We start from the raw sequence: 15,996 nt of genomic DNA, 5'->3' as shown, positions 1-15,996 counted from the left end.
GAAATCCCAGCTCCTGTCTCAAAAGGCAGGTCCTGCTGCAGGCTCTGTAGGAGCAGGGGGGCAAAAAATCTCCAGGCTGTTTTTTTGGGTGGAGCTCAGCAAGTTTATAGGTGGGTTTGACGTGGCACTGGTGACAGCCAGACCTGCTGGTCCTTGGCCCATGAGCTTCTCTAGTTTGGTACAGCAAATTCATTCTTCATGAAAGATCCCAATTTGGGAAGCAATGTAAAATGGTGGTTGGGACTTTCTCTGAGTTCTCATCATTTTGTGGGTGAAATAACATGAGCCTGACTTCATTTCACTTGAAAGAGGAACCTGAAGTGTGTTATCTGAAGGTGCAGTCTTAAGTATATATGTGATTCGTCCTTGTTAGCCTCAGCATTATGTCGCAAACTGACAGCAACAGCCTCCAATCCTGCATACCAATTTCTTACTCTTAACAACCTTCTATTAGGCAATCTGTTGACAGATTGACTTTGACTGATGCTCCCTGAAGTGAATTCTTCTCCTTTTACTATTCAGGTACAGGTCAGGGGTTGGTATACCTTTGCAAACACTGAGCTGCGTGCTCTAAATTAAGCACAGTGTCTTGCAGAGATCCACAACGGGGCTGCTGGTGGTGGTGGTGGCACCACCAGATGCTTTACAGCAATCAGTGCTTTGAGACCAGCTTTCCGGTCCCACAAGCTGCTTGGCTGATGTCAGTTTGGGTTAGAGAGCAATGCTTTATCCTTTAAACATATTTTTCTCTCTGTTAAAAGGTGAGGGATGCAGAGGTTGCAAATTAATCTCACTGAGTCTTAATCCACCCAGATTGTCAGTGTTTTTATGTTCTTTGGATTGGACGTCCTAAAACCTTCTGCTCTTTGGATCACTGTGGACATCTTTTACCATGTGCAGAGACTTGCAGGCAGAATCATGCACGACTACAGGCAAACAACTATTTTACCTACTGGCAAGCACATGTAATAAATAGATGAGGCTAGCATGCTATTAGGCTAAGCACGAATATGCTCACCACACCCAATGCAGGCACTGATGAGGAGCTCTGCTGGCTGGGCAATTATCAGTGAGGTGGGGAGATGCTCGTGTCTGTTCCTTGGAAACCTTTGATCTCCCTGAGTTGCTGTTTCTGGTTGTCCACCTCTTTAGTCATATTTTCACACCAAGGTTTTTATCCCGAGTCCTGGAGTTGCTGACAAGATAGAAATAGCTCAGTTCTGGTCACTGGGCGACACCAAGAGGGACTCCCTGTTGACCCAGGTCATCTTCTTCTTGGTGTCAGCTTCATCTATTCAAATTGCAATACTCTGCCATTCCCACCCCCGGCATAAAAGGTGGAGCTCTCAACCCTTTGCTTGCACCACTCGGCAAGGTGAAAGGCATATACAGAGGACTCGTCCATACCTGGTGCTGGGCTACTCTGCTGCTACAAGCCGACAGATTAATGGCTTTGGCAATTGCAGGATTTATTTCTGAATAGTCCCATTGGTGAGAAAATGAGATGCTTTTCTACCATTTTTGGTGGGCTCTGGAAACGTCTCAGCACTGCTTCTGGTTAGTGACATTGTTCAAGGTCCCCTGTTTCCACCTAATTATTAAACATAATTTAGCTGGTTCTTCTGTTTCCAAAGATTCTTTCTCCATTTTTTATTACTGCATTTGTGGCAAATTTTCACATGCTCTTGGATCTATTTCTGTGCATGTGCCCACACGCATACTCAAAGAAGGAGAAGCACCTTCTGCAGGTTCTCCTCTGCAGATGCTGTGAGGCTCAGCAGCCAGGTAGCTCTGGTCCATTTTAGCCACACTGGATGTGTACAGGCTGCTTTCAGGCAACCTGAAAGCAAGAAAATCTGAAACTAAGTCATGGTGCTACAAATTCCTGCCCTGTTTAATGCTGCACAAATATAGGTAAAAAAAAGATTATATTGTTTGCAGACAGCCATTAACAAGTTAACTCCTCCAGGGTAAACAGAGTTGCTGGAATTTACTCTTCTAGTCTTTATGTTTTTTTTTCATTTAAACACTAAGAAGCAAAATGGGATGAGCAAGAAAAGCTTGGCAGGAAACAATGTGACTGGAGAGGAATAGCTAGGTGGATTTATGAGGCGAGGAAGGGCTCAAACCCTCCAAGCTCCTCTTGCACATTTTATCAGCAGAAAATTACCAGGTTTTGAACTTTACTCAGTGCAGCGAGGAGGCTCTGGTGAGTACCATCTCCTACTACTTTGACCTTTGCCAGCTGTGCCTGGCTCAGAGCCTCCCAGGCCAGATGTGGCCTCTTTCCATTTCCTCCCTTGCCTCCTGCCCTCGCTCATCCTCTGCATCCCCTGGGGACCCCCAGCTCTCACCACTCACATGTCACTGGGTGCTCCGGCTTGGCTGGCTTCAGGTGGAGCTGCAGGATGCTGTCGAGCACCCGGTGCTGGGTAAAGGGTCCCATATGGGGCTGCAGCCGGCACGGTTTGGGATGGAAATGACCATGCAACATTGCAGCATCAAGCATTGGCAGTGCTGCCAGCAGTGCCAGAGCTGCATGGCGTTTGCTCGTGCCTCCAGCACACCATTATCCCCCAGGCACTACGGAGAGGCAAGATGTGGCTGCTGCTGGTGCAGGGGGCTGGGCGACGCCGTCCCATGCACAGGAGCGAGCCACGACAACCCTGAGCAGTTCATGAACATTGTAAGTGCTGAGGGAGTCCAGGCTTTCCCATGGGGTGTGCCCAAAGTCCTCCCCAAGGGACCCGTCGGGCTTTCCCCATGCCTTACCCTGGTGTCTGCACCCATGGGGAGCCAGGGGCTCTGGGCACATCACCCTGGGCTGTGCTGGGCTGTTGACCAGCTGGTCACTGCATTGATCCTTTGTCACTTGTGTCACACCCTTGCCCCCACCTGCAAGGGGAACAGTTTGGCCTCTGGGGTGTCCCCGGGGCTCCAGGCACTCTCCATGCCTTTCAGAGCAGCTCCTCCACAATGAGAACCTCTTCAGGTCTCCTGGAGATGGTCAGATCGCACGTCCCACGTCTTGCCACTCCACAGGTGGAAAGGACTTTTGAGGGGGCAGGGAAAGAATCTGAGCATCTTCCTTGCATGCAGCATCTTCTCTCATTGCTTGGTCCTCACTGTCCCTCCAGACCCCAGCAGCACCTTCCCCAGGAGGCTGTGTCTTTCTCACCCTGGCTTTCCCTCACTGCATCAAGCAAAGGGGCAGTACCCCACATTGGGGAACTTCCTACCAAGCTGAGCTCTATTAATATATTGAATTTCTGAGGATTGCCTCATTCACCGCAGCCAAGAAACACAACAGTGCCGGTTGAGCTCTGCCTTCTCCAGGGCCAGCTTACCCTCTGATGTACATCATGCTTGGGACAAGGTCTTCTGGGAGTCAAGTCAAACCCACCCAGCTTTTTCCCCACTGGTTTCTCTCCTTGCAGAGCCAGATAATCTATTTCCATGGATATCGCAGCAAGGAGCACCAAGTCCCGACTGATGGCTACTTCCTGACCATGAACTGGATTCCTGGTGGCAGAGAGGAGGCTGGAAGCAGAAGTTGGCACTCATCACCCCGAGGCTTGGCTCCACAGATCCCCTTCGTGTGACCAGAGAAGGCAAAATGAGGATCTAGGCAAAATGAGGATCATCTAGGCAAAATGAGGATTGTCTTTTCAGAAAGAGGGATGTGACTGGAGTCTGCACTGCGAGGAGGTGGAACAGGAAGAGATGTGGGTCCTCCTGGGAGGCAAACATGCTTTTTTCTGGGCACTGATGGGAAGGAAGCAGCCTTGAGCTGGACCTGGGGACACAGGAGCTCCGCACTGTGTTCTGCTGTGTCCGGGACGGGGCAGCATGACCCAGCGAGCCCCAGCACCTGGAGAAGGAGGGCCATGGTGGCTCCTTCCCCAGAGCAAACCCCCTGCCCTGGGTCAAGGTTTCCTGACAGCTCAGGACCAGAGGTGGCAAAAATATTTCGAACTGGAGGAGAAAAAGCAGCAGCAGAGAGAAGAAACAGCAGGGGAAGCTACTTTCTCCCGTGCAGAAGACTTTCCATTTGTGATATGAAAATATCACACTCCCATGGGTTGGAGATGAAGGCAGCTCCTTTCCCATTCACAGGTACTCCCATCAAACAACTTTTTTTTTTCCTTGTCATTTCCAGGACCCAGGTTACCTGTGTTGCTCCAGCATGGCTTGGTTTTAGATGGTAGCAACTGGGTTTCCAGTTTCTCCAACAACAGCCTGGGCTTCATCCTCGCGGACGCAAGGTATGACTTCTGTATCAGAAACAGCCGCGGCAACAGCTGGTCCCTCTGGTACCTGAACCTTTCTGTCAGCCAAGAGGAGTTTTGGGATTTCAGGTGAGGAGGCCACTGAGGACAGGGCTGGGATGCTGGGCTGTCAGCACCAACCACCTGATGTCCAAGGGAGGCTGGGAGATGGGCACCTCCTACAGCTTCCCCTTGCTCCCCAGCTTCCACGAGATGTCCACGTATGATCTCCCCACCATGGTAGGCTTCATCCCAAGGAAAACCGTGCAGGAGAAACTATTTTACGTCAGCCACACTCAGGGCAGCTCTCTGGGTGAGTGAGGAGGAGGAGCTGGGATGCCACAGGAGAGGGGCATCAATATCTGTCCCAAACTGGAGACTGCTGGGGACAGGGCTCCATTGGCCCATGCAGCCACTTTTCCTACTGGACTTCTTGGTCCTTCTTCATGGGAGAGATTTGCTACGTCTTGCCCAGCCATCCTGGGCTGTGCTGACATCCAAGAGCACTCAAATGGGATCTGGGATGCGAGGAGGAGATTCATGCACTTGGGTCCACGTGGCAGTTGCTTGTAGGACCTCTGCGGTCTCCTGTGGGGTTTTTTTTCAGGTTTCATGGAGTTTTTGAGCATGCCGCAGCTGGCTGAGAAAATAAAAATATTCTTTGTGGTGGGTCCTGCCTACACTTTATGTACAGATAAAGGTCCGGTATTAAGTCTTTTCTATCTTCCTCATGCAATAATTAAGGTAAGTGTTGTGTTCTGGTTTTCTCATCCTAATTAGTCACGCAAAAATTGATTGCAAAAATTGATTGCAAAAATCAGGAAGCAGAATTGCTTGTGCCACTGCAGCAAACCTTCCCCCACTGAGCTCCCACCCCACTGCTGGGTCGGTGCCATTGGGATCCATGGGGAGATGGGGACGCATCTGGTGGTGGTGGTGGGGTTAATATGCCTGGCTCTCCTCCCTCCAGGGAACAGGAAAACCCACCGATCTTCCTGAGATGCGGGGCTGGCTACCCCAGTTGCATCAGTGCTGGCCAGGGACCACCAACCCGCCATATCCATGTCCCGTGGCAGGTGATTTTCGGGAGGAAAGAAGGAGCTTTGCTGGGACAGGAGCAGAGAGCGGCACTGGCCAGGGTGTGCAGCTGCTGGATGCTCAGCAGGGTCTGCACAGATGGGCTTTTCCTCGTTGGTGGATTTAATGAGAAGAACTTGCACGTGGTAGTCACCTTTCCCTGTGATTTTGGCTGACCATATAAGAAGGTGCCACATCTCTAATAAGATGGGCTGGGGCTGGGTTACTTAGCAATGATACTGTCACGGAACAGGGGCACCGAGGATGAAAATTATGAGTCAAGAGATGTAAAATGGTGGGGTTTTGGGTCCCCATTATTTCTGTTGGTAGCTCAAACAAATTATGAGAAAGAAATCAAATCTGGAAGCTTGTACAGACTAATTATGAAGAGTTATCTTGCTCTTGGGTCGTAACATTGAAAATGAAAGACTCATTTTGAGATGCTGTTGACTCCAGCATGATGTTTTAGCTTTCTACAACCTGGTCTGTATAGCTTTCTACAGTGCAGGTCTGTATAGGCATGAGAGCACATTGGGTTGTTCACATGCATTGTCTTGAAGTAGACATTAGCGGAAGGCCAGGCCAACACCAAAGCTCTGATGTTGCAAGGTTGTATTGCTGTTGACATCAGCTTGACCTAAAGAAGAAAGTGGGATTTCTGCTGCCAATTACACCAAGGTGTCCTAAGGTATTAGTGTCTGTGACTGAGAAGTCAGGAGGCCAGATGGGCACTCAAGGCACAGAGATCATATTGAAGCTGTTCCTCAGTGGTTTACCCAGGTTATGGTTCACTGCATCCTGCTTTGGGGCAGCCTAGGCAAAGCAAACGAATAGCAGACTGGATGATAGTCAAGTGCTATTGACTTTAGCCTCAAACGAGTGTCAACTCCTGCCTAAGTATCATTTGCAGTAGGACTTTCTTTTGCTGGCAGAGCCAGACATGTACATATCACATTTCCCAGACTACACATCCACCAAAAATCTCCTCCACTGGGGCCAGGTAGGGATTCTCCTGTTCATCGCACCTGATACCCAGTGGTGACTCCTGGGTTGGCTGGGTTGATGGTCTGGCATGTTGCTCCATTCACCATGTGGACAGACATGGTGGCAGGATTGGTGAAGCCTCCCTTCTCCCTGTGTTTCCTTGCAGGCCACACGGTTCCCTGCCACCAGCCTCATCTTCCACCCCACATGTGGGTTTGCTCAACCGAGTGACACCTCTGCCTGTTGTAAACAACCTGCCCTTGAAGGGGACTCCCTGAGCACCAAAACCCCAGTCTTGGGGGATGTTTGAACCATGCTGGTTCCCTGGTGCAACCCCTGCCCTGCGAAGCCAGCCCCCAGTTCTATAGACACCTACGTGTTTCTGTCATCCCCAGTAATGGCCTAAGGAAGGAGTCATGAAGATTCCAGGGCCCCCTGGAAAAGGCTGAGACCACTGCTGCAGGAGCACATGACAGTCCATTGCCAATCACAAAGTGAACCAAGAGTGATGGAAAAAGCCAGCACTTTCAGTTGAATTTGTCCAATATCCATATGCTTCTTCCTCCAAGATGAAGACATTTCAGCATAAAGGGTTGGGGAAAGAGCAAGCCAGCAAGACTCTAATTTGGAAGTACAGGTGGCTAATAAGGGGGAAAACCAGGAGGACAGTCCTAGACTGACAGAAGTTACACCAGGTCCACATGGATAAATCCTCATTGGATTGTCCCTTCCTTCAGAGACTAAGATCATTAATTTAACTGTAATTCAGGCATAGTCTGAATGGTCATGGTGGGTATCTTGAGACTAGGAGAGTGGATGCACCTTGCATTTCTTGCTGGTTACAAAGAGTTCAATGATGGTTCATCATGTCCTCAGCTGGCAGACATGGTCACGCTGCCCCAGGGATGGTTGATGAGCTGCACAGTGCTGGCAGCTCTCAGAAGATCTAATGGGTTAATTTTCCAAACAATGCCCAAGAGAAACTCCCTACAGAACCAGGTGACTTGCACTCTGTCAGTCCATTGTAAGCAGTTGAGGTTGTCCACAGAGTACTGCAGGACAGTGGAGGAGTCCTTCTCCGTCCTGCTGTGATAGAAACAAGATATGCTCAAAGAGAGCCCAAGTGACCACACCCTGAGCACCCTCCATCTGGTGTGCCTGAACCCCCAACTGGGCCAGCTGCCCCACTGCTTTGCTGCCCTGCTGTGGGTCCTGAGGGATGGGCAGCTGCAAACACCAGCCCAGACATCAGGGTTGTGCTGGGGCAGAGACCCTGGGGCTGCCCTTTCCCCATGGGGGGGCTGATCTAAGGGATTACCTGTGCAGGTTAACCCTTTGCCTCTACCTTTCAGACTGCCAAAACCGGGGAGTTCAAGCAGTTTGACTATGGGGAGAGGAACCAGGAGAAGTACAGCCAGGTAGGCAGGTGGTGCCTCTTGCTTGTGAGGATGAAGGGATGACTTGGTTGTGCTAAGAGAAGAGGATGAGGTTGGCTGAGACTGGGACGAAGGCACCCTGTGCATCATGCACCCATGTGTCTTGTAATTCCCTTGTTGGCTGGGGCGTCCATGAACACTCAACCATTTGGTCCCATTTTGGCCAGCTGGTGCCAACCCAACCTTTTGGGTTTTTGTCCACTCCTGGTGGGACAAGTCCAACGGGGATCTCGCAGGACACATTTGCCCCACGTCACATTTGTTCATGTCTCCTAAATGTATGTCCCAGCAGGTGAATACCTTGGGCCTCTCAGCAGGTCTGATGGCTACAATCCAGCTGATACCTTTCTATTTCACCTTCTTTTGAATAACCTGATGATTTTTCTCCCCAGACTTCACCACCCTTTTACAGGATAGAAAACATGACGGTGCCAACTGCCCTGTGGAGCGGCGGGGAGGACTGGTTTACCTCTACTTTGGAGACCCAGTGCTTGCTCCTCCGCATCACCAACCTCGTTCATCATGAGCACTTCCCTGACTGGAACCACTGAGCTCACATCTGGGGCCTGGATGCCCCTCAGCGCATGTACAGGCAGATGGTCACTCTGATGGAGGAAAAATCCGTGAATGGTCCACGTGGTACCCTGGGATGGAAGAGCCACCCATTCCCATGTCATGGGGATGACTGGCTTTTGTACCAGGACTGTCACCTTGCTCTCTCCTTCCTAGAAACATTTCCTGTCACCCTATTTCATGCTGATTTAGTGAGCTAACACAGTCTTGTGATTTCTCTCTGCCTTCTACAGAGTGCCCTGGTGTTTTAAGCTTCCCTGCTTCTTCTGGTGCACAGTGATATTTCTTTCCCTTGTTTTTCAGAACAATTTAAGTAATAAACTCCCATGCTGCACCCCAGTCTGACTCTTCCTTTGGTGGGCATCACCAAGGTTGTGCTGCAGGGCAGCCGTGCAGGACCTAGGAGGTCCCAGCTCTGGGCATTATGAGCCCCTGCCCATGCGCCCATCTCACATCCAGCCCTCTGGGACATTGCAAGGGGCAGTGTGCTGGTTTTGGCTGGAGTAGAGATAATTTTCTTTATAGTAGCTAGCGTGGGGCTATGTTTTGGATTTGTGCTGAAAACAGTGTTGATAATACAGAGATGTTTTAGTCATTGCTAAGTAGTGCTTATACTAAATCAAGGACTTTTCAGCTTTCCATGCTCTGCCAGGTGCGCAAGAAGTTGGGAGGGGATACAGGTGGGACAGCTGACCCCAACTGACCAAAGGGCTGTTCCACACCATATGACATCATGCTCAGTATATAAAGCTGGTGAAGAAGAAGGAAGGGGGGGACATTCGGAGTGATGGCATTTGTCTTCCCAAGTAACCGTTACGTGTGATGGAGCCCTGCTTTCCTGGAGATGGCTGAACACCTGCCTGCCGACAGGAAGCAGTGAATTAATTCCTTGCTTTGCTTTGCTTGCGTGCACAGCTTTTGCTTTACCTATTAAACTGTCTTCATCTCAACCCACGAGTTTTCTCACTTTTACTCTTCAGATTCTCTCCCCTATCCCACCAGGGGGGAGTGAGTGAGCGGCTGTGTGGTGCTTAGTTGCCGGCTGGAGTTAAACCACAACAGGCAGGCAGGGCTTTTCCAACCTGCATTGTGCCAGCACATGCAGCTTTGCTCTTCCTTCCCTGGTGACAACCCCATCCTTGCAGGTCAGGGTCATGCATGATGGTGCTCTGCAGAGCACCCTGTCTATGGCAAGTGACTCCTTGGCTGGTTGTGGCCGCACACAGTTTGGTTTCCTTCCCAGTAAATCCATCCATCGCTGCTGGCAGAGGAGGAAGCAGGGGGGAAGAAAGGGGAGGCAGAGTATGGTGCTTGTAAAATGAATCTTTACTTTCACAGGAGTAGCCCATGAAAGCAGCATCCCATAAAACACGTGGGCAGTTCAGCTCACAGATCCTGCAAGCTTGAAGTTTCATCCTGTACCTTTGCTTTTCAGCCTGGTTAATCAGATGGAGACCAGTCCGACCACATGGGAACATACCTGGGGCAAACACTTCTTCCCTGGGAAATACCTCGAATTGGGAGTATACCTCCATCTTTTCACCACCATCACCAGCTTGGCTCCTGTGGCCTTAATGCAGGAGGCTCAAGCAGAGGCTCTGAACTAATGGACCCTCGCTCTGACCCCCCAGCTGTCCCTCCCACAGCACGCCCTGCTCCTGGGGCTGAAGGGTCCCAAGGAGATGGGACAGCGGAGCAAGAGGGCAGGGGGAGGCTGGCAACACCCCTCCCATCTATCCCCCACAAAACCCAGTCCCCTGTGCTGCTTGCTACGTCAGCAAAGCCACTTTGTCCCCATGCTTACATGGGACAGGGGTCACGCAGGACATTTCTGGGCTATTTCCCTACAGCATGAGCTCAGGCCACATCTTCACACCTCTTGTCCCGTCTCTGCATGGGCACCCAGTGTAGAGTGTTGGGGAGGATGGGCAGGCAGTTTGGGAATGTCTCACCAAAATCATCAGTGCTTTGGGGGGTGGGGGGGGGTCCCTTGCCCCAAGCCCCATGAAATTCTGTTTTCAAGCCCTGCTTTTTGTTCACAGTGCTCTTCCCACACATCTTAAACTTAGACTTCACAGGTTAGCATCACACATCTCTTGGAGGTATGGTTGGATGGATGGATGAGTGGATGGATAGGTAGATAGATAGATAGATAGATAGATAGATAGACAGAATACATAAGTAGGTAAATGGATGGATGGATAGATAGATAGATTGAATAAATAGGTAGGTAGAGGGATAGATGGATAGATAGATGGATAGAAAGAATAGATAAGTAGGTAGATAGATAGATAGATATTTTTCAAATATACATGCTATGAACAGAGCATTATTCTTAGGTACCACTGTGGGCCATGTTAAATTCAACTTCCTAGAAAACACAGCTGGAAGAAAACACAGCTGGTACCCCAGGAAGTGACGTGTCACATTGTTCTGGGTGGGTTATGTCCCAGGAAAGACCTAGCCTAACGCCAAGGCCCAGATGTTTCCCTTTCACCACCTCTCAGGCATGTGGTGTGCATCGACCTCTCTGGTTCCATTCTACTGGGAGGAATGTTTCTCTCCTGCAGTCAGTGCTCATGCTCTCTAGCCTTTCCAGGGCCACAGACAAGGTCACTTTCCACCCCTCCTTCACCTAAACCCACAACCTAAAGCACACACTCAATTTCTGGAGTAAAATTTTGTGCGTGCAATGCCCTGAGCCAGCAAAAGCTAAACAAAACCCCCACCAAACAGGGTCTCCTGCACACCTTGCCCTGGCAATGGGGTGCAAACACAACCCCAGTGAGGCCCACCAAGCAAAGGGTTGGAGTTCAGCTGTGCTTCAAGAGTTTATTGCAATCTCTAGTCACAGAGGGCAGGCAGAAATTACACCGTTACATTTAAGGCATTACATCAGTGTGGAATAGGGTGATAGGAGACATTTTTAAGAAGGGAAGAGCAGAGTGGCAGCCCTAACACAAAACCCATACACCCAGGCACATGGGAATGGGTGGTTCTCCATGCCGGGGCAGCACATGGACCTGGTTCATGGATTTTGCTCCATCAGAGAGACCACCTGCCTGTACATGCGCTGAGGGGCATCCTGACCCCAGTGGTGGTCGAAGTGGTTCCAGTTGGGGAAGTGCTCATGACAAACAAGGTTGGTGATGTGGGGGAGCAAGCACTGGGTCTCTGGAGGCGGATTCACCCAGTCCTCCCCGCCACTCCACAGGGCGGTTGGCACCATCATGTCTTCTATCCTGTACAAGGGAGGGGTGACCTAGGAGGGGGGAAATGCTCCAATTATTCTCAGGCTCTGACACTAATAGCACTAATGGGTGGGGTGTGCTGCCCCTGACATCCCAGAGGACTCAGGTCATGCTGGCCACTGGAGGAGGCTGCCCCCATCCTGGTCCTAGCCAGCCTCATCCTCTGCTCCTCCTTCTGTAAGTGCCCATTTACCTGGTTGTACTTTTCCTGGTTCTTCTCCCCATAGTCAAACTGCTTGAACTCCACAGTTTTGGCAGTCTGGAAAGCAGAGGCAAAGGGTTAACCCCATGTGGGTAGTGCCCTGGATCAGCCCCACCACAAGCAAAGAGCAGCAGCAGGGTCCAGGTGAGCACTCTCTGCCCAGCACAGCTTTGGTGTCTGGGCTGGTGCTTGCTGGTGCCCGTCCCATGGGCCAGAGCAAAGAGGGAGTCCCAAAAACACCTACATGGGGTCCTTACCTAGGACAGAGGCGGGCTTCTGGGTGGCTCTGCCTTGGCCAGCCAGAAGCAGTAGCTAATAGCTGTGGCTTTTGAGACACCTTGCTGCAGCAACTTAAAAATCACTTTTATTGGCTTTGTCTGATTCTGCTTCCTTACCTGTCTCCAGGGCAAATGAAGCAGCATTGTAAAATACTGTATTCACAGATTAAAAGAAAAAGCATTGTCTACAGTTGTTATAAAATTAGAGTCTCTACCTGTCCCCAGTGGAGAAGAGTTTTTCCTGATGTGTAGTCTGGAAAATGAGCTAGGTATACATCCAGTCAGCTCTCCAGGGAAAAGAAAGTATTTTCTAAATGAGTTGGGAATGATGAAAATCTGTCTAGGCAAAAAAAATCATTCTGTCTTATAACTGCAATATAAACATTATATGCTCCAGCAGCTTTATTCTGTTCAGAGCTAGGAGTGACTTTTAAAGGTAAACCAGCAGTTAACCACCACTTTAAAATGGAAATACAATTTTAAAGCTGGTCCTGTCAATTTTTTGTTATTTTTTTCTGTACACTTATGCAGGTGAGCAGAAAATGAGGCAGGAGTTACCTTTCCTTTGCAGACAAGACTACAAGTGATTCTTTCCTACCAAAGCCTCTATTAGGTTTAAAACCACAACACCACTGAAAGAAATCTCCAAATAACTGCTGCCTTGAACAGTGCTTTTCATGCTTATGTTGGTTTTTTATGCTCATTTTGGTATGTCATTAGCTATCTCCAGGTGTCTAGGAAAAGTGGACATGGCTGTGACCTGGAGAGCCTGATGCACCCACCACGTTCAAGTTCTTCTTGTTGTACCCACCAATAAGGAAGATCTTGTGTTCACAGACTTCAGCTGTTAGCAGGTTGCTGCACGTCTTGGCAAGGGTGGCTCTCTCCTTCCTCCCCACCAGAGTTAGCTGTTTTGTTCCAAATACTGCCTGCAAGAGTGCAAAGAAACAGGTCACAGCAGATCCTGCAACACATATCCCCTCTCCACAGGAATCGCTTGTCCCCAGCCAGCACTGACAGGGAACTCCTCAATATCGTTATTGACACATTTGGGCTAGCCAGCCTCTCAAGAAGGTTGACCCATGGTCGCACCTGACCCTCAGAGCAGCATGAAACCATCACCGTGCCATCATCCCCATTGTCCTGATGCATCATGTCTAAGGTACCAGCTTCCAAAGCTCAGCCCAGGATGGCCAGACTCATACCACTCATGTTCCACCTCCGCTGACAGATGCTCCTCAGGTGGAGCACATCCAGGGAGACTGCCAGCTCCCTTTCCAGTCCTTCTCCAGCTGCTGGAGCAAAAGGTGGAAGGGAGGCAGTGTGGGGCTGCTCTGAGCACCTTCTGGGCTATGGGACTGGGGTGTGGTGAGGTCAATAAGCAAAACCATAACAGTAATGATAGGGAGGTATGGATATTTTAAACAGTGAAAACTAGTTGTGCTCAGCTGGGTGGAGGGGGACATCCCTGCTGTTTGGGATCCTGGGATTGCTCATGTCCCCATACATATCTCCAATGCCTGCCACAGACATGGGCTCAGTGCACAGCAGCAACGTGGGGGATGTGAGTTGCTAAAAGCTGCTGGGTTTCAGTAGTAATAACACACAAACACCTCACATACCTTCAGCACCGTGTCTGGTAAAAATGCTATCTTTAACATGGGACCTTTGATGTGATGAAAGGTGTAGAGAGGACCCAGGGCAAAGAAGAGTTTGATTTTCTTAGCCAGGTGTGGCATGCTTGAAAACGCTAAGAAACCTGAAAAACAGGAAGAGATCACAGCGATAACCCCACCAGCAACAGCACTCATCCCAGACCTCCTGTTTGAGACACAGGGTCTGAACAAAATGAAGCTGCCATGCTCCTGGGTGTGAGCAGAGCCCAGGATGGATGCCCAAGACGCAGCAAACCTCTTCCATGAAGAAGGACCAAGAAGTCAGGTGGGAAAAGTGGCTGCACGGCCAATGCAGCCCTGTCCCCAGCAGTCTCCAGTCTGGGATAGACATTGATGCCCCTCTCCCGGGCATCCGAGCACCCCGCTCCTACACACTGCCCACTCCTCCTCCTCACTCACCCAGAGAGTTGCCCTGAGCATGGCAAACGTAGAACAGTTTCTGGTTTGCCTTAGGATGAAGCCCACCATGGCAGGGAGATCATACATGGACATCTCATGGAAGCTGAGGAGCAAGGGGAGAAGCTGTAGGAGATGCTAATCTCCCAACCTCCCATGGACATCAGGTGGTTGGTGCTGACAGCCCAGCATCCCAGCCCCGTCCTTGGTGGCCTCCTCACCTGAAATCCCAAAACTCCTCTTGGTCGACAGAAAGGTTCAGATGCCGGAGGGACCAGCTGTTGCCCCAGCTGTTTCCAATCCAGATGTTGTACCCCGCATCCGCGAGGATGAAGCCCAGGCTGTTGTTGGGGAGGTTGTCTACCCAGTCTCCACCATCTAAACTGAACCCGTGCACTATCAACACAGGTGGCCTGGATCCTGAAAGAGGAGAACTCGGGTACTTTACACAAGAAAACCCCTTCCCATATGGAAGTAAAATGGCCCTGTGCATCTCAGTATTATTTTCTGCAGGCTGCACATTAAATATTCTCTTCTCCTTTATTTCCCTGGTTCTGCTGGTGAAGAACCTTTTTCGTTTGAAGCACTTTAGCCACCCCTGGCCCTGAGCTATCAGGGACAAGGTGTTTTGCTCCAGGGAAGGAGCCACTAGGGCTCGCTGGGTCACGCTGCCCCGTTTTGCATGCAGCAAAACACGATGCTGAGCTCCTGCACCCCCAGGGACAGCTCAAGGCAGCTGGGCAAAAACTTCTCATCCCTCTTCCAGCTGCTGAAACTGTGTCTGAAAGCACAGATGTTTGCACTGGCTTCCCCTTGCACACTGCCTCATCTCTGAGCATGGTCATGGCTGCTTCACCCTCAATGAAAACAAGCACACCTGAGTGCTCAGCGTCCCCCTTGCTGTGGGGAATCCAGTTGAGGCTGAGGAAGTAGCCATCCTCTGTCAGCATGTTGTACTCCTCACTGGAATACCCGTTGAAATGGATCTTCTGGCTCTGCAGAGACAATGGTCTGAGGGGAAAGGGTGACCTGTTGGTGTCCATCATCTTGTGCCTGACCCAATGACACCCACTACTGCCACCCATGCTCTCTGATGTCACCTCCGCCTGCACACACGAGACCTGAAGGTCCTTTTACATTAAAGGAAGATCAGGGAGAAGCCAACCTCAAGCTGAGGGCATGAAGTGAGTGATGCCCATGCAAATATAGGAAACTCTTGATGCCCCAAGCCCCCTGGCTGACCCTGGGTGCAGATGTCAGGGTAAGGGATGGGTAGAGCCCAGCTGGTCCCTCGGGGAGGACTTTGGGCACACTTTTGGAGAAGCCCAAGTCCCACGGGGGTGTATTTAACCCCCCAGTACTTACAATGTTCATGAACTGCTCCTCAGGGTTGTCATGGCTTGCTCCAGCATGTGGGATGGCATCGCCCAGCCCCTGGGCCAGGCACAGGGCCACCAGCAGCAGCCACATCTCACCTCTCCGCAGCGCCTGGGGGATAACGGTGTTGGTGTGAGCAGGAAGGTGGGTGCGCTAGAGGCACGAGCAAACGCCATGCAGCTCCAGCACTGCTGGAAGCACCACCAAAGCCTGATGCCGCAATGTGGAGCGGATGTTTCCATCCCAAATCATGCCAGCTGCAGCACCATATGGGACGCTCTACCTGGCACTGGGCACTCAGCAGCATCCCGCAGCTGTGGCTGAAGCCAGCCAATCAAGAGCACCCAGTGGCACATGGGTGGCAAGGGCTGAGGGTCCCCAGGGCATGCAGGGGATGAAATGAAAAGAGGCCACATCTGGCCTGGGAGGCTCTGGCAGGAGCTCAGGGAAAGCTGTGTCTGCAGCTGCTGTCCTGCCT

The 15,996-nt window shown here is 50.8% G+C and overlaps 1 protein-coding gene and 1 pseudogene across 1 annotated transcript; one reads left to right on the top strand and one right to left on the bottom strand.

Annotated features, from left to right (window-relative positions):
* Positions 1-2,677: 2,677 nt before the first annotated feature.
* On the top strand, positions 2,678-8,316 carry LOC140655227 (putative lysosomal acid lipase/cholesteryl ester hydrolase). Its single transcript, XM_072869424.1, has 10 exons — positions 2,678-2,686; positions 3,438-3,552; positions 4,160-4,358; positions 4,472-4,581; positions 4,876-5,012; positions 5,345-5,491; positions 5,871-5,880; positions 6,284-6,345; positions 7,682-7,747; positions 8,158-8,316. Exons 1-10 carry the CDS (start codon positions 2,678-2,680, stop codon positions 8,314-8,316), a joined length of 1,014 nt encoding a protein of 337 aa, XP_072725525.1.
* A 3,050-nt stretch (positions 8,317-11,366) lies between these two features.
* LOC140655629 (lipase member M-like) lies at positions 11,367-15,611 on the bottom strand (annotated as a pseudogene).
* Positions 15,612-15,996: the final 385 nt, after the last annotated feature.

The sequence above is a fragment of the Ciconia boyciana genome, chromosome 8 (genome assembly GCF_034638445.1).
Source record: "Ciconia boyciana chromosome 8, ASM3463844v1, whole genome shotgun sequence".
NCBI classification, from domain to species: domain Eukaryota; kingdom Metazoa; phylum Chordata; class Aves; order Ciconiiformes; family Ciconiidae; genus Ciconia; species Ciconia boyciana.
The sequence above is the reverse complement of the archived record's forward strand: the minus strand, read 5'-3'. Positions and strand labels throughout refer to the sequence as shown.

What these genes read in the sequence shown, in the direction of transcription:
- LOC140655227 (XM_072869424.1), top strand. An exon ending in AGAGGAGGCTGGAAGCAGAA is followed by an intron (nt 3,553 to 4,159) that starts GTTGGCACTCAT and finishes TGTCATTTCCAG; the next exon opens with GACCCAGGTTACCTGTGTTG. An exon ending in TTCCTCATGCAATAATTAAG is followed by an intron (nt 5,013 to 5,344) that starts GTAAGTGTTGTG and finishes GTCCCGTGGCAG; the next exon opens with GTGATTTTCGGGAGGAAAGA.